At 40.9% G+C, this 23,562-nt stretch overlaps 1 protein-coding gene across 1 annotated transcript; it reads right to left on the bottom strand.

Moving 5' to 3' along the window:
• Positions 1–571: 571 nt before the first annotated feature.
• On the bottom strand, positions 572–23,165 carry LOC125696436 (cartilage associated protein). The gene is made up of 7 exons (XM_048952121.1): positions 22,650–23,165; positions 19,049–19,198; positions 18,269–18,440; positions 15,468–15,596; positions 13,315–13,460; positions 11,649–11,732; positions 572–1,304 (listed from the first exon to the last, which is right to left on the bottom strand). Exons 1-7 carry the CDS (start codon positions 23,088–23,090, stop codon positions 1,245–1,247), a joined length of 1,182 nt encoding a protein of 393 aa, XP_048808078.1. The 5' UTR covers positions 23,091–23,165; the 3' UTR covers positions 572–1,244.
• Between the last annotated feature and the right edge of the window lie 397 nt (positions 23,166–23,562).

The raw sequence follows: 23,562 nt of genomic DNA, 5'->3' as shown, positions 1-23,562 counted from the left end.
TCTGTTAATGCTCAGCAGAGCAGACACTATGCTTACATACCATGTGTAAGCTACAGAAGCAACAACTCAGCAAGACAGTTCATGCTTACCTTTTCAAAAACATAAAGCAGATGCTCTTTTGGCAATTCACATTCATTCAACTGAATTTGGATTTAGCCATAAAGGTAATGAACGTCCACGTCCCCTTGATGTAGGTTGAAACAACTTGTAGGACTTAATTAAAAATAAGGTTAATGTAAAGGATGGATAAATCATGGATCCTTTGAGGTCAGTGAGATTTCTGTTCTTCAGTAATCTTGTGCAATAACTCACTATTCATCTTCAACATATCTCTGGGGCATAAAAGTACTTCTGCAGAGTACTATCATTTAGTTAATAAAAATGTCAGGAATACACCTAAAATTGACTCAGTCTCCACCTGTACTTATTTTTGAATGAAAAATAGTCCCAGCAGAATAAACAAAAATCCATGCAAACATTCTTCAAGAGGATTCTAAATACATAGCTTAAAATTACATTACACAAGATTGGCCCCACCTTGCACAGGAACCACAATTTGTTTCAACAGAAAGACTGGTAGGAAGTAGGAATTATTTATTGTTCAATTCTAAATGACCTTTCTTAAAACTGAATGAAATTCCATGTGAGAGTAAGGTCAAAAATGTTTATAGAATTCTTAAAGCAGTTTTTTGAAGCTCACCAGTTGTGCTTCATTAATCCTTTCAAGCTGTTTGAAGTCCTTGTTTGTTACCTTAACATCTGTGAGATGCACTGGGATTCAGTGTCACTTTATTTAATCATCACAGTCATATATATAAATAATACAATTACATAGCTTAGAAAGTGTAGAAGAACTGTTATGTCATCCCTGGTTCATGATATGACAGAAGGTCTTCCAAATTTATCTGCACTGTTAAAGCATATGGCACAGCACTGGAACAAGAAATCTTAGTGTCAATCCAGAAAATAAGAATTGTCAGTTTTGTTGTGTTTGTGTAAAGAAAAGAAAGCTTGGGAGGAAAACTCATAAGCACCAATTGTGTAAAGGCACAGTGAAAACCCATGCTCATGAAAGAGCCAGTGCAGCACAGAGGTGATATCTGAGGGGTAGATGTGATGTGTTTTGGAGAGTAAAGGAACAGTTTTGAGGTATATCTATCTGGAACTACGAGTGACCAAAAACAATAATAAGGCACAACAGTGAGCGTTCACTTTCGTAGAATACTTCACGGTGATTTCACTCATCAGGATTCATTCTTTTCTTCCATTTCTAACAACTCATCCAGGAATTCCACCACTTCACCCTAGAAAAGATTAAAATTAAGAAATAGGTTGTGTACTCCAAAATGAGTAGTGGTTACCATTAAAACAAACTGTAATAACTAGTGTCACATAAACTGGTTTTTAACACTTTGATGTACTAGCACAACAAGCCTGTAAAATGCAAATAAATGGCCCATACAGGTAAACCACACATTCACTTACTTGCAAGGACATACAGACCTTAAAAGAAGAAAATGCTACACTCCACATTAAATCTTGTACTTTTTCAGGTATTTAAATAGACAACGAAATCCTCACATTTAGAAAGTAGACATATAAATGTTTAAAGCACCTGTTAAATTAGGAATTTAAAGGATTAAAGAAATAGGAATTAGAAAAAATGTTGAAATACCATGAAAAACTGAAGCTTCAAAATTCAAAGAGAAAGTGTTTTTGTAAACCATAATTATGACTTTGAATCTCTCTCCTTTAGCAGTTAATGTTCTTTGGTATGCCCTTCAAAATACATTTTCTCCATTTTCACCTGTAAACGTTCACACTTCAGAGCAGCAAAAACACAGAGGACCACAGATACTAGAATGTTTTCCATATTGGAAACAAATAATCTGCTTTTAAATTCAGTTCCATAATATTGTACGTACAACTTCCAACCTTCTTGTATATTGTACCAACACAACGTAACAATCAAACTTACTTTCTTTAAACTCTTGGCATAGTTACATACCACAGACTTGTCTTCCTGGGGTTAGCCAAAGTACCTTTGAGGATACTGTCCCCTCAGCTGGAGTTTACTGCCTTGCCAACCAAGCTACAGTAACTGAGCTACATCTCGTAGCCCAGGTCACACCTTGAGCACTTGTTGAAAGAGCTGACTGTAAACGTGCAGCAGCACCTCAGACTGCACAAAACTGACCGTAGCAGCTCATCTGCCTGCACCCTCAGAAATAGCAGTGTTTTCTTATTTCCCCTCCATGCACAGTTCAGGCACATTGATGCCTCAGCTTGTACGTATTTCCACTTTTTGATACAACTGCAATACTGCGCTGTAAGAGAGACACAGATGGTCAGCTTTGAATTTCCAATCTTTTATTCTAATAACTACAGTGCTGTGTTAAAATGTTGTAATTTAAATTATGGCTTAAAAATCCAGTCCGTCCTTTCCTGACATAATCCTCTGTGTTTTAAAAAGGTTACAATATGTAATTTAGCCTTTTTCCAGAACAAGTGGCAACTTTCTGATAGGGAAAAAAAATTAAGATGTCTGAGCAGTCCTTACTCTCAGATAAAAAAAAAAAATCAGAATTTAAAACAGTTGTGTTGAAAGAAAGTCAGCCTTGTTGGATTGCTCACTTTCATAACCCCTTCACCACTCAAGTCTGAGTCTTTGTCATCTCTACCAGGTTTTGGAGTCTGGTTAATGAAGGCTGCAAACAGTAATTTGTAATCTTAATGCAATTTTAAGCACGTTTCTATCTTGGAAGGTAGGACAGCACCTTCCAGATACGTGCAGTTTCAGACTCAAAAGTTAACTGCTCTGTTTTGTGATAAGGAAAGAGCATTCTGTCTGAGGACAGTGAAAATAACAGGAAGAAATAGTCAAAATACAGAATTTCTCTACAGAACAATTGCATTATGGACGTGGTGGTTAAAAATACTAACAGCACATTTTTCAGATGTGGCCAGCAAGGAGAGAAATAATAAAAACCAAGCAAACAAACAACAGCAAAAAGAAATGAGAGGAAAGCCAGCGTAAGTAACTGCTGCTTTTGTTCCCCATTTCACAGTTCCATCTTAAAAGACTGTTGAGTTTTCACAACAGTGGTGGTTTTAGAAAGTCCTGAAGGATGGCAATTTATTTTGCTTTGAATTTATTCAAAACATCTAAATTTCCAGTTCAACAAAAACACAAGAAAAAATGCCAGAACTCTCATATTCTCTGCTTGTCTTCCTGATTGCAGGAAGTCTGGCTACTGGAAAACAGGAATTCAACATTTCTGCACGTTTTCTTTTGTTAGAAGTATTTGGATTGCCTAAGGAGCCCAATCACATGAGGAACTTAACACTGCTTCACAAATGCATGTGAAGAAAATAGCCACATGGTCCAACAGTCACTATGTAAGCCTTTGAAACAAAGGTTCAGAGGACTTAAGGACAAGTTTTCTAGCACAACTTCTAAATTAGCAGGCATAAACATGTAGTCTTGAAGCACTACAGAGATGCAGTCCCCACTAACTATAAACTGAGTTACCAGATTAGGAATGCACTTATCTCCTTACAGGGCTCTCATTCTAATTTAGACTGATTCTCTTACACCTCAGAATCACCATTTAATAAAAGAATAACAGATACTGAAAATGAATTCTTTGTTCAGTCTACCTGCAAAGGCAACTCTCAAAAAGCCTGAGAGACAGGGTGAAGGGAGTAAGCATCGGGCTGTATGATCTAGAATAAAGTATAAGGAAGACACTGAGATGTCAATGCTGTGACTTTAGTAACTCAGTCAAATGTGAACGTAATTCAATTTGAGATACTGTCACCTTCATCTGTAAGGGGGGATATTCCAGAAGACACAGGAGCTTGTATCGCTTACACAAGAGAAGGCTCTGTGGAGACCTTACTGCAGTCTTTCAGTGTATAAAGGGAATCTCCAAGAAACATCAGGACAGACTCTTTAACGGGGTGTGTAATGGTAAGACAAGGGGAAACAGTTTTAAATTAAAGAGTAGGTTTAGATTAGACATAAGAAATAAATTCTTAACTCAGAGAGTGGTGAGGCACTGGCATGGGCTGTCCAGAGAAGCTGTTGATGCTGCATCCCTGTAGATGTTCAAGGCCACACTGGATGGGGCTTTGGGCAGCCTATTCTAGTTGGAGAGGAGTCAGAACTAGATGGTCTTTAAGGTTTTTTCTAACCCAAACCATTCTATGATTCTATCCAGACATCTAATTTTTTTCTTCAGGCATGTTTTCAAACCAAGAAACTTGCAAGAGCCCAAAGTTTTAAATGTGAAAGGATGTTTTAAAAAAGCAACACAACAGTATTTGAAATAAACTTGCCTGAAATCTCCAGAGTATGAAAGTCATCTTTAAAAATGGGTGTGATAAGTCCTTTCTGTCTATTGAGAATTTCTGAGGAGTAAAAGAATTTCAAACATAGCTAGAAGGTGAAAATAGTTGCTTAAGCAATAAGCATCCAGAAAATATGCTGTAATGCAATTTAATAATTGCCTGGATGTTGATTATTTTTAAAAAGATGAATGATCGCTATCACAGTTAAAGACAAAAGGTGTAGTTGAAGTATTTTTGCCTGCACTTCACAGTAAGAATGTAAAACATCCAGACATTGAGCATACTGTAGCTGGCATCCTGGTGAAAGGTGATAATACTACATCAGAAGAGTTTACCACGTTGTTATGCTAACAGTTACGACCAGTTTTTGCTCCGTTAGCGCTCCCTTGACACTGCATCAAGCATTTTGCATGTCTGATGTCAGTAAATACTTCCTACATGTTAATTCCAGGAGAAAAGCTCAATGGTATCCCACGTTCCATCAGAAGAGGGGAGGCCAGCAGGTGTGGGAGGTGACTGTCTCCTCCTATTCTGCACTTGTAGCCCCATCTGGAATACTGCATCCAGGTTTGGGGCCCCCTGCACAGGAAGGATGTGGAGCTTTAGGAGAGGGTCCAGAGCAGGGCCATGAAGATGAAGGGGACCTGGGCAATCTGATCTAGTATTTGATCTAGAGGTTGGCAGCACTGCCTGTGGCAGAGGGGTTGGAACCTGATGGTCCTTGAGGTCCCTTCCAACCCAAGCCATTCATGATTCTATGGCTCTAAGAAAAGCCGCCTGGCTACTTGTATCTGATAACTTCACCTTAGCTTTCAGACCTGGAATCAGAAAATGATTCTCTGGTATGATTTAAGCATTCAGTGTGACAGACTTTTTCTTCCTACCTACGTAAATAACAATCACAACAAATTCTACATGTGAAGATGGCTGCAAAACTATAATTTTTCCTGCTGACAACTACTACAGGGAATACCAGCCATCCAGCTCTAATGCAGGTTATGTAAATGTACTGCTCAGACAGTGCTGATGCAAATCAAGGTTCTGCCCTTGATTGATGTGATGATACAGCGTGATGTAGCTGTGTGGCTGGTAGCTAGTAGGTCAATATGTGAATTCTGATTGAGTGTGGGGAAGGGCAGATTTTGCTGCTAAGTACTTAGCTGATCATTAGGCAGTTTACCACTGGAGATCACACATGCAGACTGCTTAGTCCACTCCTGAGAAGCACACCTTTATTGTGAGTTGTCCCTTCATCCAGTCCCTGCCTCCAGTTTTGATCTGATGGCCAGAAGTATCTGCTGCAGGGGTGCGACTCTGTCAGCACTCCATGAGCTACCAACCTGTATGACAAACCTCTCCCCTCTCTCCAACCAGGGTCTATCAGCAAAGTGGGAATGACAAGAGGAATGCATGGGAAAAGATGGACAGGTATAGCCTGAAATATGGGAGGATACTGAGTAGTAGCAGGGGAATGTTCCCAGGCAGGTGTGAGTGGTAGGAAGAATCAGACAAGCTGATCAACTGGAGCTTCCAGTTAGCTGTTAGATATGCAGATTGAGTGCCCTTGGCTTAGAGAAACAACTGGACAGAGGCTCAAACAGAAAAAACAAACTTTGCACTATAGTAATTCAAGGTCTTACAGCGGGTAAATGAATAGGTGGATAATAATAAATAATAGTTTTAAAAAAGAATTCTTGGTTAATGCTATACAAGCTAAGCCAGGCTACCAAGACTGGCACACTAGCTATTCTAAGAAAAGCTAGAGCATTTAAAAAAGTGAGTCCTAAAAAGGAGGAAAAATGCAGACCTCCTCACTACCACAAGCTGAGTGTCCAACACCAAGGCATGCATTTGGGCCAAGGGTTGTTACTGACCCTTTCTTAGGCAATATTAGGTGCTGCACTCACACACAAAAAACACAACCTTTTAGAAGAACCATCTGTATCTTGGAGATTACTTGCCAGCTATTAAAATAAACAGCAAAGAGGAAAAGCTCCCAATACGTGCCTCAGTTATAGCCCAGTTGAGACTGGTGGTCAAGCACCAACTTTTCTTTTGCCAGCTGCATTTAAAAATAGAAGCAACCGGTTGTTGTAGCAGTGTCTGTACTGCTCACTGACAGGCCCAGATGCTTGGCCCTGGGTTGCCAAGACTAAGTAAGCACTGCCTTCTGCATAGCAAATATTAATCATTCATAGGCCCTTGCCTCTAAATACAATCTTTCCTGTCCTTTCTCAGTGTGGACTGGAAAAGTTCTGGGAAAAATAGCTTTCATGTGACAACTCACACTTTCCACGCAGATTAGCTGATGGCATTTTGTATAGGGGATTCCATATGTAGCGCAGTGCAATAGCCTGTTCCTTAGGGAAGTAACAGAATATTAACATAATAGCTTCCTAGAATGAGTTAAGATCTACAGAAAAATACTGTTATGGACATAAACTCATGCCTGACTGGTATCAGTGGACGAGAAAGGAAAAGCCTTTATTCTCACCAATCTCAGAAACTGAGACTGAAGAGACAATATGCAGAGAAAGAATTGCCTAGATCTCTGTTTCCCTATAATCTATGGCCTAAAAGGCAAATACTTATCTGACAAAATGTCCCCCGAGTGTCTTTCCCAGCCAAAAAAAAATTGGATTTGGCAAAAGTTGGAAAATAGTAATTACTGAAAACTTGTTAGTGAGACTAACGAATTTGATTCTCTTATGTATCAGGTGTAGGTGTCTATGTTATGGTAGCAGGAAAGTTTCTCTGTGACAAGAGGCCAGGGGCTGCCCTGGAAGTCAGGAGTAAGTATCCTCAAACTCCCTAACTAATTTGAGTAATTAATGAGAACAGCAACACAGTTAAATTCACAAAGGCCAGCAGATTTTGTCCTTTTTTCTTAAGTCTTCAAGGACAAATAACTATTTTGCAAGAGGAAAGACAAAGGTTTGATATGGTTGACTGTGGAAGATGTGCTTTGCAGGCCTGAGGGATGCTGTAAACTCATAGCATGTAGCCAGCCAACTCTTGATATTTTGGATGGAGCATTATTTCAGGATAACAGTAATGCATGTGTCAATAAGTGGCTCAGCCGTGGTGCCTGAAAGGTTTATTCAGCCTTCAATCACGAAAAAGTTCCTTCATCTAACCTTCAGTTAAAACACGAGAGTTCAGTGTAACCACTTTCCAGGTTCTCTATGAGCACTAAAGGGCAGACTTGACATTCCTTGCATTCTAGCAGGGAAAAAAAACCCTCAATTATTTGCTCAGAAAAATAATTTGGCCCTTCACTTATTTATATTTCAGATGCTCAGTCAACAGTTTGACCCACTGTCATATGCTTTTAGTGATTTTTTTTTTTTAATTTTAAAAGAACTTAGTTATTCCCCATATCTGTGTTAACTGCTTCTTTCAAATATTTTTCCATTTCATTTTTTATTGCATATTCTGAACATAAATTGTTCTCTCCCGATATATTGTAGGAGACTGCAGTACACTGCAGTGATTACAATATTTTACAGTAATCTAATAAGCGTGCTTTCCTCTTAACATTTTTGTTATGCCTATAAAACATGAGTCAATTCAATTTCAAAGCAACTAAAAAACACTGCTCCCGCTGCACTGAAAACAAGTCTTCTAGTGGCTTTGTTTCTAAACTCAGCTTATGCTCTTTTTGCCACTTTCTTTTGTACACAGAGCCTTAAGCAAATTGGTGCAGGTAAAAGTTCTTCTCAATTTCTTATCTAATCCTGCCACTTAAGCCCTAATAAGCTTCCCATTGTAGGTGATTTAAATGGAAGGAGAAATGACTTAGACTGCAGTGTAATTTCAGTGGTAAAACAGCAAGAGATAAGACACTTCTGAAGAGAGCCAGCGACATAGGCAGGATCTCCAATAGAAAACAACGATGAAAAATAATCTCTTTTTTTTCTTTATAAACTGATATTGAGCAGGGACCATAACAATCTCAGTTAACTACAACTTCTCTCTTAAACAGCTGCCACCAGCTTTTGTCAGTGGAGCCACGCTGTTGTAGCTGTGTAGGTCTGAGGTCAGGGCAGGGTTTATACATCCGCATTTACAACTTGCTGTTACGAGCACACTTGTATAAATCATTTGAAAATATATAAAGTGTGAGTTAATAAAGCAAAAAATATGTTGTCAGTGATTTCTGAACAGAAAAATAGGCTGAATTCAGATTATAATTGGCAACCAGTAGTCTACTGGGCACTCCTGCCTTGATGCTATTCCATGTCTTTCCACCACTCATTAGTTCAACACTCACACTCCTCTGCATCATATCTAGGCATGAAACATCTAAGTCTCAGCTGTTGTACAGGTGGAAAGGCACATGATCAACAATGAAGAAGAGCAGGATGCCAAAAAGAAAGAAAGAAAAGAACGACAACAAATGGGCCAGGGCTGCCAACAGTTTTTCTCCTACTGATTATGTACTGAAAGAAAAATGACACTATTGGATCATCTTAGCCAAATATTTGTGGTTCCTATGTAATTTTGAATAGCTAAGTAGCTATCCCTGAAAAAAAACAACCCACATCCTCAAGAACACTGAATCTATGCGCCAGAAACTTGTCTCCTATAATTAGTGTAATGTTGAAGTTATATCTGCACTAGCTGAATATCTGGCTCTTAATGGCTCATTTTGTTATTTACATCTGTGCAGAACTGGGAGTTAAAACTATTAGAGCTTTTATGTGTTACACAGCTGAGCAGAAATCAAGAAGCTTGATTATCTACAGGCAACTAAGATGACAACGCCGTGTAATGCTCTGTTAGCTTCGCTGTGGAAAACTCTTTAAGGATATTTAATAATTACTTTTAAGAAAAAATCATTTGTTGGTGCTAATATTCTCTGTCACCTCTACTGTGTTAAATGTTTGAACTAAAGTTTTTCATTTCCTTGTGGAAAAACATTAATAAAGTAACACGAACAGGACAGTATTTCTTGTAGCGTCATATGCAAAAATCATTACTATGTGTTCCAGCCTCTGTCATTACTGCCATGTACTACTGGAAGAAGCCACAAGTTCTCGCGTGCTTTGCTAAGGGGATTTAAAAAGACCCACGGATGATCTGAAATATAGGGGCACTGTTAAGTTTGAATAAAGTAAGATTCTCCATTTAAGAATAAGGACATACATAAAGAGATCCTTTAGCTTCACTCAAAGAAAGAGAACGTTTTTTTCCCTTTGATTATTTTATAGGTTTGTTGGCCCACCAGCAACACAGAGCCCACGGACAGCAAAGATGGAGCATAGAAACTCACAAAAGGCACAGTCTATGGATCAAGTGGTTTGAAAGAACTGCGTCCACTAGAAACAGAGGTCGCCTCCCTCCTTGACAATTTTTAATAAAGCTTTTACTGTAACACTTTATCTGAGTTTTTCATCAGTTTTCCGCATTCCCATGGAATAAACTTTTCTATCTGTGCCAGTAGAAATATTAAAAAATATTCCATTTATACTACCGTGCCCTGCCCATACAGCAAAAACTACAAGGTAGCGATTTTATCTCTGTGCTGCTATTCCTGCTCTGTCTGGACTCCCTGGAAGGCTCCTGCAGCCAAGAAGAAGCTTTGGTAGCCAGGGATTTATGAGTTCACTACCAAAATCCAGAGCCAAGCCAGAGGCATGGACAGCCTCCATCTCTCCTAGGTTCCTCGGTCCTGTTAAGGGAGAGCACAGAAGCCCTTCAGCTTTTCTCCAGGAAATGAAAACGATAATTTTTCTAATATGAAGAGTGTGAGGTAAGGATGTAGGTGGCACGGCCAGGCCTGCTAATTCTGTTTGTTTAGCCCAAATGTAGCCCAGGTAATGACACTTCCTTGACACTTCCCCAGATGTTTAACTGACGTTTCCACCGTACAGCCCTTCTGTAGACTGCAAGGTCATTTATTATTGCACTCATGAAATGGACTACAGGAACCAAAGCCAACAAACTTTTTTTTTTTTTCCCTGTATTAAAAGCTTGAGATTGAAGACTGTGTTTATAATTCCCTCTTCTAACAACATACAGGGAAAGTCTTCAAAATAGACCGCATTCCTCCTTCCTTAATTACTCATCCCTTTGTTTTGGAGCAGCAGATGTGAAAGAAGGAAAAAATTACAAATGAAGTTTATGTCTACCATAAGAAAACATTATGAACATAGCAGAGTGTTTGCCCAAAACAACAAGGGAATATAAAAAAGCACTCAAGAATTTACACACCCTGATTGGAAACCCATATAGACTAGTTCTCATCTAAGCTTAACCATATAATGAGAATATTAAACTGTCCTTCAGAGACATTTATTATAATGGAAAGACTTAGCAGTCTTCCTATCATCTCATAACCTTGTAATGGAATTTTACATAAAGAGTTGTTTTCAGGTCACCAGCATACTGAAGGCAGTATAGACATATTATTACTTCTCCCCTATGAAATATTATCTCTACCTATGTGCTGGATAAAATAAAAAGTGAAAACATGATAAAATTTTATAACATAAACCGTTTCTTTTCTTTTTGATTGTAACTAAAAAACACTGTAGCATTGTTCACAAGTATACTGCCCCGTGCCATGACTGAACACACTGCTTTGACAGTGCCAGCAATGAAGTATTTAATCATTTAAACATTTTTTAAACATTAAAATGAAAGGTACTGAAAACAAAACAAGATGCAACTCAAATTCATGACATACTTGAACTGATGGAGACAAAGAAATGATCTTTCAACAGTTTTAACTACCTTTTCCACACAAGAAAACCACTTTACAAGTTTCAAGCCTAATATCAGTCACTATATGTTACTGGGCCATGAATTCCAACCATTTCAGATGCAAGACTGGGTAACCAAGATGTTACAGTGAAAAAGAAAATAAGGGGGTAACAGGACGTCCCTGTGATAAAATGATAGTTCAGGTAGGGACTTCTGGACAAAATCATGAGGATTTTAAAATGTACCTTAAACAATGTTTCAGAAAGAAAAAGAAAAATGTTTGGTTTAAATACACATACGACTTCTCTGCCCCCTGGTGTTATAGCTTGCAAAATTAATTTCCTTTTGGGGGCTGAGTGCATTATAATTACCCTTGCTTTAAAATGTGATGTGAGTGGTCTACTGCTCTTTGGGTTTGTTTCCTGTATTCATTCACAAAAGAAAAAATTATGATAAATTGGTCACAGTTACCAGAACAACTTCTCTACAGTACAGAAAGCCTGGATTTCTAATTACTTATTTTAATGCAATTGCTGTTATTCGGGTTTGGCTTTTTCAAATCACCATTTTCTGTCTAGAAAACTCACCTCATCATCATCCATTAGATGTTCCTTTGCAAATTCATACATTTCCAACTGGAGTGTGGTTATGTTGTGATATCTAACTGCATCCTACAGAAAAAAAAATATATTAAATTTCTATGTTACTTGAAGGTAGTAAGACGGAGGAGTGTCATCACATGTCATCTAGAACTATTCAAGTGAAGCTAGACCCAGATTTAGCAGAAGGCAGGTCTCAGAGGATTTAAAATGTTTGAGAAAGGAAACAGCAGAACAGCATACAGCATATCCAATGTCTTCTGCGGATCCTACTAAGCGTAAGCTCCACCGGTGTGAGAAGAACAAAGCACTCTCCTATTTCTCATGTTTCAAAGCATTGGCGAGTCTGAGGATAAGGAATGAGACTGCCAGAGCCAAGCAGCAAGCAGCCTGCGCCTGCATTCCAGTGGGCTTTGGATATGAGAAAGCTTCCATCTCCTTATGCGCTGGCATAAGGCGGCAGGCAGTTCTGGGAAAAAGAGACACTGAGGTATTTTGCATTGTAATGACTCACCATCCCAGCCCGTCTGGGAGTGGGAAATTCTGTATGGTCATCTACCTGCCTGTCCCTCAGTTCCCTGGGTGTTTGCCTGGACAGCACAGGGTAGCTGTCACTCTCAGAACTGTGAATACCACCAGTAATATAATTTGACTATTCCATTTAATTCTTTTCAGGGAGGAAAACAGGAGATTTTCCCTTCCACAAGGACATCTGAAGCTCAGAGTTAAATGCTGCTGTCACTCTGGTACCACTTTGTGAAAACAAACCTGAGACATGGTTTTCATGGCAAGTGATTAGGACAGCAAGCAACTTCTTTTCATAGCAAGACAGATCAAAGTACAAGAAAATACAGCTGTATACATTTGATATTTAATATTTAAAAATTAAATTATCTGTAGCCCCAACTCCCGACAAGTTATCAATGAAACATTCACAGTTACTGTGTAGGGCCCTTGTTCTGTCCTTTCTGCACATGGACGCCAAATCTGTTTGTGGTCTGCAGTTTTAAACTGCTGCTACCCCTCACTCCCACCAACGTCAAATATTGTCTCCAGTATGGTTACAAAGCACAGTTTTGTTCCCAACAACAGCAGCAAAAGAATGGTCTCTTTCCTGCATGAACTCACAGCTGCTGCCTGAAAGAACCAAATGCATTTTCTCTGTATCTGTTTCTGCTAGTCCTGCAGCACAGCCTTGGTTTCCAGCATGAGAATAAGGTGTGTTGCACATAACCTGACAGCCGCCCACAAACAAAAAATGCTTAACAGATGGAGTGGTATTTTTTACTTGAGCTGGCTGGCCTAAGAGGAAGGAAAGCATTATCAAATTATTTCATTAATTATTACATTCATTACCAAATTATTACAAGTTATAAGGTATACATATGAATTGCTCCGCAGTGTTGCTACAGATAAAGCAAGTCACCTAAGCAATGCACAGATATATGAGCTTAATGCCACACTAAGAACTGAGGGGTGCCTTTGGGCCAGCACTGGCCTCAGTGACTCGGATGTCTGAACAAGCAACTCGGGAAGGACGACTTGATCATCAGCCTAAAGAGTGCCTGCTGTTGATGCAGCTTGGATAACTTAAATGACTCTTACATGGGAAAGTCATGCCTTAAGAAAAAGAAAAGGCACTAAATTCACTTACTGATCTGGGCTGAAAATCCTCTTCTTGAAGTCCCCATTTGTCTTTGTGGTATTGATAATAGACCATGTTCTGTTTCATTACTTCATCTTTCTGGTCAAATAGAAGGTAACTAGCAGCACAAGAGGCTGCATTCTTCATGTCATTCACTAATTAATAGACAGAGAAACAAATCCACATGAGGTAAATAACCAAAAACATATTGCCACCTTTCCACCATCTGCATTAAATATATATTAAAAAAAATGTTTCCAAGGCAGAATATGCTATTTTTATGTTCTGAAACAGGTAAGGTCATGATTCAGAAATGGAGACTTACCTGACAAAAGCTTATGGCTACAGGAGTCAGGTCATGAACGAGAGCAATCCAAATTACTTGGCTTCCCTAAGAACTACCTTCTTCTTTGTAGGGAAAATGGGGATAACTTACCATTAACACAGAAGATAGTTTTCCTATGGCCTTATTTTCTCATGGTGGTTTTCTAAGATAACCCTAACCAAATGTCTCTCCCAGCTACAGAGCCATCAACCCACAGCTTGAAGATGCCTACTGTGGGACTTCTTAAAGAAACAAATAAACAAATTTTAAAAAATCCACTTCATTTTACTTGGATTGACAAAGATGGAAGAGTCAATATTTGTAGGCAAAAAACATGCAAAAGTCATTAATGGCTTAGCTATTCCTTTCCCTTGGTGTTGGAGCCTGGAAGAGCAGCACTAAGGGCTAAATATGTTCTTAGAAGTGCAGGAAGTTCCCCAAAAAACCACAAAATTCATTGAATGATGTACTTATCAAAATGAATACGCACTGAGCACCAGAACACTATCATTTCTGTTTGTTATGTGGTCCTCTCTTTCTTTAAAATGCATGAAGCCTCATGTGCTCTATTCTAATGAGAGTATGAGAATCCACTAGGAAAAAGAGAATGGCATGAAATACTCTGCAGGTTTGTCTCTGGAAGAAATTCTGAATAATAAATTGAGAATTTAGTATTCATTCAGTAGGTACTGCTATGTTAAATGTGTTGCCTTGAGGTCACAATCTTTCTTACTGAAGGAACTGGGTCTGTTCAGTCTGGGGAAAAGGAGGCTGAGGGAAGACCTAATTGCTCGCTTCCAATATCTGAAAGGTGCTTACAGCGAGAGCAGGGCTGGTCTCTTCTCACTGGTGACAGGTGACAGGATGAGGGGAAATGGCCTCAAGTTGCACCAGGGTAAGTTTAGGTTGGATATCAGGAAAAACTTCTTTACAGAAAGGGTTGTTAAGCACTGGAATGGGCTCCGTAGGGAGATGGTTGAGTCACCATCCTTGCATGTGTTTAAAAACCATTTGGATGTGGTGCTCAGGGACATGATTTAGTGCAGGGTTGTTAGAGTTTGGGTAGTATGGTTAGGTTGTGGTTGGACTTGATGATCTTTAAGGTCTTTTCCAAACTGAGTGATTCTATGATTCTATGATTCTCTCTTAATGAATAAGTAAGAAATTAAAGAATAAAGTTCTTGTTAGAAGTTCAGCTGCTTAACCATGTGGGTCCAAAAGCTTGGTCACCTCTTTTTTATTTCTACATACGTGTATAGAATCCATCAGTGCCACTGCATGCGTTCTAGTGTATAGGAAATGGCTGACACTATTTACCCTAAGTTGTCATATTATGAGTTGCTTCATAAAGGTGTAAGAGCTGGTGTATTACATATTTTATCATAAAATACATATGGTGAACATTTAATGTTTATATGAAATTCTGAAAAGTGCAAGTAAATTGTGCTGGCAGCATTGTATAGAATGAGGGGTGGTGATGTGTCAGATCACACTTGCTCTGTAACTGTCACAACTTTCCAGCACTCAAGTAGAGATCAGTCACAAGCAAAAATATCTTAAAACAAAGGGACTTGCCTGGGCAGAATTCAACCTCTATGTTTAGAAATTCACTTTATCATGAACAATTTTATGATCCAGGGATCCAACATGCTCATCTCCCATGTCTACAGTTATATACTGAGAAAAAGATACGGAGCATCTCAGACTTACAGCCCCAGCACAGGCAAAAATGCAGATTATGGAGATCACTATTTATTTCCAAACCATGAAAAGACAAGGAATGGAAGCTCTCCCACATCATCCCAACATTATTTAAGTCCATTAAATCACTACTTACATTTATAATACGCAAACTGCAAGTAATGGTACATGGTGGCCACAAATTTCTCAACAACAAAGCCTCCTATAATGGGTGTCAGATTACTTTCACACTGCACTTTGCATGCAAGGACTTCAATATAATGATCTAGAAGGAAGAAAACAGCAACACGGGATATAAGTAGAACACACTGTTACAACCCTTCCCAGTAGCTACCCATCAAAATTTGGCCTTATAATGTTTAAGTCCTGTGCATCTGAAGCTTGCTGCTTGGAATTACTGAAGTACATCTCCAGTGCTGGCATTCAGCCCTTCTGGTAAAATCAGTAGGATCAGCATTTCAAGGATATCAAAACTACAATTCCAGAGAACTAAGCAGTTAGGTTTCACTGACACCTACAGGCAGTCTGTGGTGCTAGGTTTTATACAAAGCATTGTGGAGTACAGTGTTATTAGCAAACTATGAAATGAGCAATGGTATTTCTGAAAACCTTTGTAATTACACTGAATTACTGCATAATTAAGGTCTGCCTTAGTACAGTGGTATCACAGAGAAAGACACCAGGTGATTGCAAAATAAACTTCTAGAGATACCTGCATTTTATGCCAGATGTTTGGATGTTCTAAAAGACATGGATATGCTGCACACTATAGAAAAACTTTAATCCAAAAAGGTTTAAGGTTACATGCTTTCCCAGTCTGAAAAACTAGGTACGATGGGGTGGGGCTAGAAGTGATTTTATCTTCAATATCTGGTCATGAACCAGCAGTGTGCCCTTGTGGCCAAAAAAGGCCAATGGCCTTTAAAAGAGTGTGGCAAGCAGGTTGAGAGAGGTAATCCTCCCCCTTTACTCTGCCCTTGTAAGCCTCATCTGGAGTACTGTGTCCAGTTCTGGGCTCCCCAGTACAAAAAAGACAGGGATCTCTTGGGAAGAGTCCAGCAAAGGGCCACAAAGATGGTGAAGGGCCTGGAGCATCTCTCCTATGAAGAAAGGCTGAGTGAACTGGGTTTGTTCAGCCTTGAGAAAAGGAGACTGAGAGGGGACCTGATCCAGGTCTATAAATATCTAAGGTGTGGGGGGCAGAATGGCGAGGCCAGACTCTTTTCAGTGGTGAGTGGAGACAGGACAAGGGGAAACGGCTGGAAACTGCAGCATAGGAAGTTTGGCACAGATGTGCACAAGAACTTCTTTATGGTGAGGTGACGGAGCACTGCAACAGGCTGCCCAGGGAGGTGGTGGAGTCTCCTTCTCTGGAGATGTTCAAGACCTGCCTGGACAACACCTACTTGTGCGACCTGCTGTAGGGAACCTGCTTTGGCAGGGGGGTTGGACTCGATGATCTCTGGAGATCCCTTCCAACCCCTACGATTCTGTGATTCTGTGATTCAAGAAAATATCTCCCAAGAAAGCCTTCCATCAAAGAATTCCATTTTCAGGACATACATACAGTATTTGAAACTGCCCACATCATGCAGTACTTCTACTTTTCTGTCTCACCACTGCTGCTGGAACAGTCTTTTCCTTCCTTTCATGGAGGAAGAGCATTGACAGTAAGTGCTAGTCATAAATGAGCACTGACAAATATACAGACATCCTTTACAGTGGTTTAGAGGTGATCCAAACCACAGGGGGTGTTTCATGGTTTAGTGATGTATGGGAACTGCTGAATCACGGCCTGAAGAACCTCTGATTGACCACCTGAGGCAAGCACTGAGTCAGCCCTGGGAGCACAGGTGAAGGCAATTCAGCTGTGCTGCTGGAAGGGGTGGAGCCTGGCTGCACCTCTCCTAGACCCATTTAAGAGCTGACTGCAGGTGGGAAGGATCTCTTCTGGAGATCCCTCCTTTGGAGCTTTACGGTGAGCCCAGGACAAGGGTAAGCACTCTATCTGTTCTTTCTTTGGTGTAATAACCTGCTTAGCTAAACTCTCTTATATTTCATAATTGCAGCATCTGTATATTCATCGATTATAAACTCGTAATTCATTTTCCTCCACTCCTTATCTACTTTTCTAGGCACTTGCCACCTTTGCTGAAGTAACGCTTGAGGAAGCAGTAGCTATTCCATATTAGCAGTACAGGTAGATATTAATTCACTACTATGAGATATCACGGAGCTGCCCTTTCTTTAAATTTCTTTACAAAGTATGTGAGCATTCTTCACACAAACACTGTCAGTAGCACTCAGCTCAGTGCACTGGAGAAATGTCTTCTTTCATTACAGAAGTGCACGGGAAATATGCATGTGCTATTCTGACACTTAAAAGAGGAGGCACTGCTTTCTCATTAAAAAGCAATATTTTTTTAAGCTACGCTCTTAGGAAATCTCATTTGCTAGAAAACTTTCCTTTTACGGAAGGAAAGATAAAAAATAACTAACAGAAACTTGATGCACGCTTTTTTCATAAATATGACAACAGTGGTACACAAACCACAAAGCAGATTTTGAAGACTAATTGCTGAGCATCAGAGACAAATTGATATTGAAATTATGGTCAAGAGGTCTGTCTGCTTAGCAGTTGCTAGCTGGATGGAACAGGTGTTACTTACATGTGTGTGTTATCCTGACACTCTTGATTTCCAAGTTAATGTAAGAACTGTTTCAATTTTCTGACAACACTCACTTATGTTACTAAGCAGAAAAGTAAACCACAATTCAAACATTTTTCAGTGTATCTAATAACCTCATATTGGCCCAAACTAAACAGGGGGCACCATGAGCAGCTTCCATTGCAAACTAAGGAAGGAGGACTTAGGCAGCTGATCCTATAGATGAAACTGAATATACTTCTTTCTTGACTGTTTCCTAAGTACTCACCTGCAATGGAGAGATAGAAGTCTTTAAAATCTTTAATCTCTCGGGAGCCTTCACAGGCTGCTATACAGTCATCGTAGGCTTTGAAGAAATCAGGAAGAGCCAGTTCCATATCTGAGATGGATGTTCTCCAGTTGTCACCATTGTATGCTCTCACAGCCCTGACAAAGAGATTCTGAAAAATTGGCAGGAATGAACTACCAGTAAGTGACCTGTGGAAAGCTGTGTGTAAGTTCAAATACAGTAAGTGGTATCTCAGCATTTTTGAATTACTAGATAAGCTGTTATCCTATTAATATGAAACAGATGATGAACAGATTTTATCAGATATTTCCTACATAGTTGAGTATGTAGCTCCATTTTAGACAAACTGGAAAAGCCTGCTGGGAAAAGATAGTGTGATTCCAAAGAGCATGTTTTGAGATGGTGATTTTCAGCATCTTAACATAAAAAAAAAAAACAACCAAACACAATTTTAAGCTGTACCTCTGCAGCACTTGCAGCATTTGAATAACTCCATGTACTTGCTTAATTCCATTAGCTATCTGCATGTAGTAGCTTTCAAGTATGCCACTCCATGTCATTTGCTGTGACTTATGGAACAGTGAAAAGCAAATGATGTAAGAATTATTGCAGGCATTAAAAAAGAGGAACAGAGATGTCTGAAGTATCTAATAAGATAAAAAGGAGAGGTAGGAGCTGAGAACATGTAAGTAAATTATATCTTCAAATCTCATGCAGTAATGGAATGGTTTCAAAAGACTGAACTGGGAATAAACACACCTCATAAGGCTTTGTCTCCAAGTCTTTAATGTGCTCCTCAGCATCAGGTATGCTCTTATAGTAGGCCATATTTCTTTGCATCATTTCATCATCTGGATGCTTCAGAAGAAACGTGTGAGCTGCTGCAATAGCTTTAGGAAGGTTATTAGCCTAAACATGAAAATAGGGGGAGAGAAGGGGGGGGGGGGGGGGGAAGGGGGGAGAAAAAAATGTAAGATTCCTGCAGGATCTATTTTTGCAAGCTTACCAGTGCTAAAAACACATTCTCAGCAGAGACAGTGGTACAGTAAAGCTGATATAATACTTCTCAGCTTACTACTAGCTGCACCACTATGAACACTTCATTCTTTTTTTTTTTTTTAAAGGCTGTTATTGTTGCAAATAGTATAAATGATTGTAAGTTAAAAGAACACTTCTGCCCTTCTCACTTCTCTGTTCATAAAGCTGGCGATGCATAAAATTATATTGTTACTCATGTGTAGGATTAATCACACAGCAATTACTGATGCCCAAGTATGGAATCATCACTTACCTCCTCTCTGTGGTGTTTATGTAGCCTATTTGTCTAGCAGCATGCAAGACGTTGCTATGATAATATACCATCCTGGTGCTGTTATGAAGTTAAACAGCAGGTACTTGTTCAATAACTGTTCTAATGTACTACATGATTTTTTTGTACTGGATTTTAAACTAAATTTAACCCCTGTATCAGAAGTATACATTACTCATATACATATTTACATCTACATTTGTATGTGTATTTTTAATATTTTATGTAAGCATAACTTTCCAAATACATATCATATACACATTTATATAGTGTGTGACAGTGAAAGTAAAAGCCTTAAGTACTAGTGAAATGTTAAGCACTTCTCTCTTGTAAGCTGAGATCCAGATCAGTCCATCCAGCATAGGTGCTACTGAGTTCCATTAAACATCTGAAATAGCTTATGGCAGTGTATGTATAAAACCATGAGCAAGAATTACAAGCATGTATGCACACATACACACTCATCCATTTGCATCCGTAAAAGGCAGCTTTTCATTTCAGAGGAAACCCGAGAGACTGTCACACCAGAAGAAACACTTTGACCCTAAGACGAGCTCTCACTGCTGTGCTGCAGTAAGTACCAATGCAATGGAATCATACCAGCTGCATTTCCTGCTGTCCCCAAACTATGCACTTCTAGCCAGCCCACATGCTGCTGAATGCGCGGGGGAAGCACTTTCATCAAATGCCCGAGTTCTCCCATACTTAATGCTTTAACCCTATTTGCTGGGAAGCTTGCCAATCTCTCATCTTCACTTGGTACATGATTTACTCTTGATTGTAACTTTCATGCTAAAAAAAGAAAGTGAGTGAGGGGGAAAAAAAGAAAGCTGTGTAGAAACACATTCCTATGTAAACTCAGTGGCTACCAGGCAGCTCCCTCCAGAGGAGCAAAAGCAGCACAGGAACATCTGCTCCCGGGATCATCTAAGACGTGGCAAAATTTCACTCCTGAACCCACCTGAATAAATACGTGCTCACTCAAAAAAAAAACAACACCATAGAGTGTTTCTTTATGCCTTCTTTCTGTATTATATGTGATATTATGGAAGAAGGAAAAAAGCGACACACCCTTCTTCAGAAAACCACCAGCCAAGAAAAAGTCCTCTGCAGGCAGCAGTTTGTATTTTTAGAAGGCCCATTCAGAGCTCTCCAAGTGAGTGATGAAAGCTCGAAGCTGGGCTACAGTATAAAAACAAAGGCAATATAAATGACAGCACTGATCAGAGATACACCAAACTGCTGTTCACAGACCTACTGCAAATGGGGCTGGAAAACAGCTTAAAGGCACACTCACATTCAAATCGTTCACATGTCAGAAACAGTACATAGGAATTGTTTTTTGCTCCATGACAGTTCCTGATGTGGTGCACTCATAGCCACATTTGTATGTACTACAGGGGGAACAAATAAAGAAAGACAATAAATGGAAACATTTGTGGAGGTATCATTTTGGTATACGGCTTTAAGAGTTAGCAGTGCCTGCCATTTAAAAGAAATGTCTCATTTGGTACCTTCTACTCTCCGTGTGAAGAAACTAAAGCATACTAAGGTAAGTTCTTCTGTACAGCCTTTGGGGTAGCTTCAAATGCTCAGAACTAGGCTGGTGTGACGCTGCTCATCGTGTGATACTACGTGTGTATGGATACTGATCACTGGTGTTCTGTGAGACTGTTTCCCTGCTTTGGTTTATATAACTTGTGAAAATAATTTTATATTTCCATATGGGAAAGATATTCCTACAAATATGACATAGCAACAGTTACTAAGATGTGTATGTTTTAAGCAAAGGTCGCAGAAGGAATGCACAAGCACACAATCTCATATAATGAATACTGGGTTACACCAGGACCAAATCCCTAAAAGAAACGGCAATCCATCCAAACAAAAGAGGTCAGCTTGTTTTCTTTCCACACAGATATTGCATTTATTTGGAATGCAAGTGACTGCAAATCTGAGGGAATGGAATGAGGGCCCTGGTTTAGAGAACAAAAAATGAAAATGTGGAGTGGGAAAATAGAAATAGAATAGTGAAATAGATCCTGGTGGATCTTGTCATCCAGGAGGATGACAAGAAGCTAGAGAAACAAGAGTGAATGTGGTGGAAGTGGTGCTCCCAGTCCTGGGTGGCCAAAGAGCAAAAGGCAAATAACATTCCAGGGCTGGCATTAGTGCTACACTCCAGCAGCCACTTCTATAAAATCTATAGAATCATTAAGGTTGGGAAAGACCTCCACTATCATCTAATCCAACCATCAGCCCATCATCACTACGACTGATAACCACATCCCTCCGTGCCACATCCACACGGTTCTTCTACATCTCCAGGGGCGGTGACTCCACCACTTCCCTGGGCAGCCTGTCCCACCACCTCACCCCCACTTCCAAGAAGAAAAGTTTCCTCATATTCAACCTCAACCTCCCCTGGAACAACCTGATGCCATTCCTTCCCCTCCTATCACTGTTACCTGGGAGAACAGGTTGACCCCTACTTCACCACAACCTGCTTTCAGGTGGTTGTAGAGATCATACAGGCCCCCCTGAGCCTCCTCATCTGCCATTCTTCATAAGACTTGTGCTTCCGACCCTTCAACAGTTTTGCTTTATGCCTTCCTTTGGATGTAACAATGCCAAAGCAGCGCAGACACTGTGCAAGCTACATGCTGGGGGCTGCTGTGACTGCAAGAATGGGACTAGCAGGGACTGAGCGAGAAACCTGGACATGCTGGAAGAGAGGAAGCAGAAATGAGTGCTCACAATAGCACAGTGGAGACTGAAAAGGTCTGAGGTAGGTTTTAAACTAAGTCATAAGAAAGTAATGCAGGTGGGAAGATTGGATAGCTGGGGGTAGGAACAGCATGGCATTGGGATAAGGAGGCCGTCCAATAGCTCGTCTTGATGAAAACCAGAGGTTAAAGCAGGGCTGCGCAGGATGAGTGATGAGGAAGGAGCTGGGCAGCACTACGTGGACACGCAGGCGTGTGACAGCGGTGACACGAGGCAGGTGTGAAGGCGGAGAGGAAGCCGGGGCGGCGCAAGGCCGGGCCTCACCTTGAAGTAGGCGAACTGCAGGTACTTGTAGGGCTCGCGGCGCTGGAACTCCTCGAGCAGCTCGCGGCCGGGCTGGGCCTGGCGGAAGGCGGGCAGCCCCTGCTTGCAGCGCCGCAGGCACTGCGCCCGCCGCAGCACCCCGGCCAGCAGGCGCAGCTCGGCCAGCTCCCCATCGGCGGGCGGTGGGGCGGCGGGCGGCACGGCGGAGCTGCAGTTGTGGTGGCAGAAGGCCTCGCTGTCGCGCAGCAGGCGGTACAGCCGCACGCTCACCTCCAGGTAGCTGACGCTCTCGGGCCAGTTCTCCGTGCTGTACTGGTCCAGGCCGTAGCGGTAGGCGGATTCCAGCGGCATCAGTTCGTCCCGCGGGAAGCTACGGAAGCTGTACCGCTCGAACTGCGCGACCGCCGTCGCCACAAGCGCCGCCAGCAGCGCCCGCCACATCGCTGCGCTTCGGGCCCGGCCGACACCACGTCGCCTCGGCGGGGAGAGACGGAGCGCAGCGACGGGGCCGGGCGGGGCGGGCCGGGGGCGGGGGGCTGCGCGGCCGGGCGGGACCGCGCGTAGGGGGGAGGAACAGCCCGGTCTCGGAAGCTAAGCAGGGCTGGGGCCGGTTGGTGCACGGATGGGAAGCTGCTTGGAATCTGCGCGTTCTGAAGGCGGTTTGCCTGAGGACTTTTCTATTTTTCTCAGAATCGTGAAGATTGGAAATGACTGCTAAGATCTTCGAGTCCAAGCGTCAGGCCACCACCACCACTATGTCCTTGAGTGCCACATCCACATGTTTCTTGAACACCTTTAGGGACAGTGACTCCATTCACCTCCTTGGGCAGCCTGTCCCAGCGCCTCACTGCTCTTTCAGAGAATTATTTTTTCCTCATATCCAATGCAAACCTCCCCTGGTGCAACTTAAGGC

Source organism: Lagopus muta, chromosome 7, assembly GCF_023343835.1.
Source record: "Lagopus muta isolate bLagMut1 chromosome 7, bLagMut1 primary, whole genome shotgun sequence".
NCBI classification, from domain to species: Eukaryota; Metazoa; Chordata; class Aves; order Galliformes; family Phasianidae; genus Lagopus; species Lagopus muta.
This window is presented reverse-complemented; position numbering and strand designations above follow the sequence as displayed.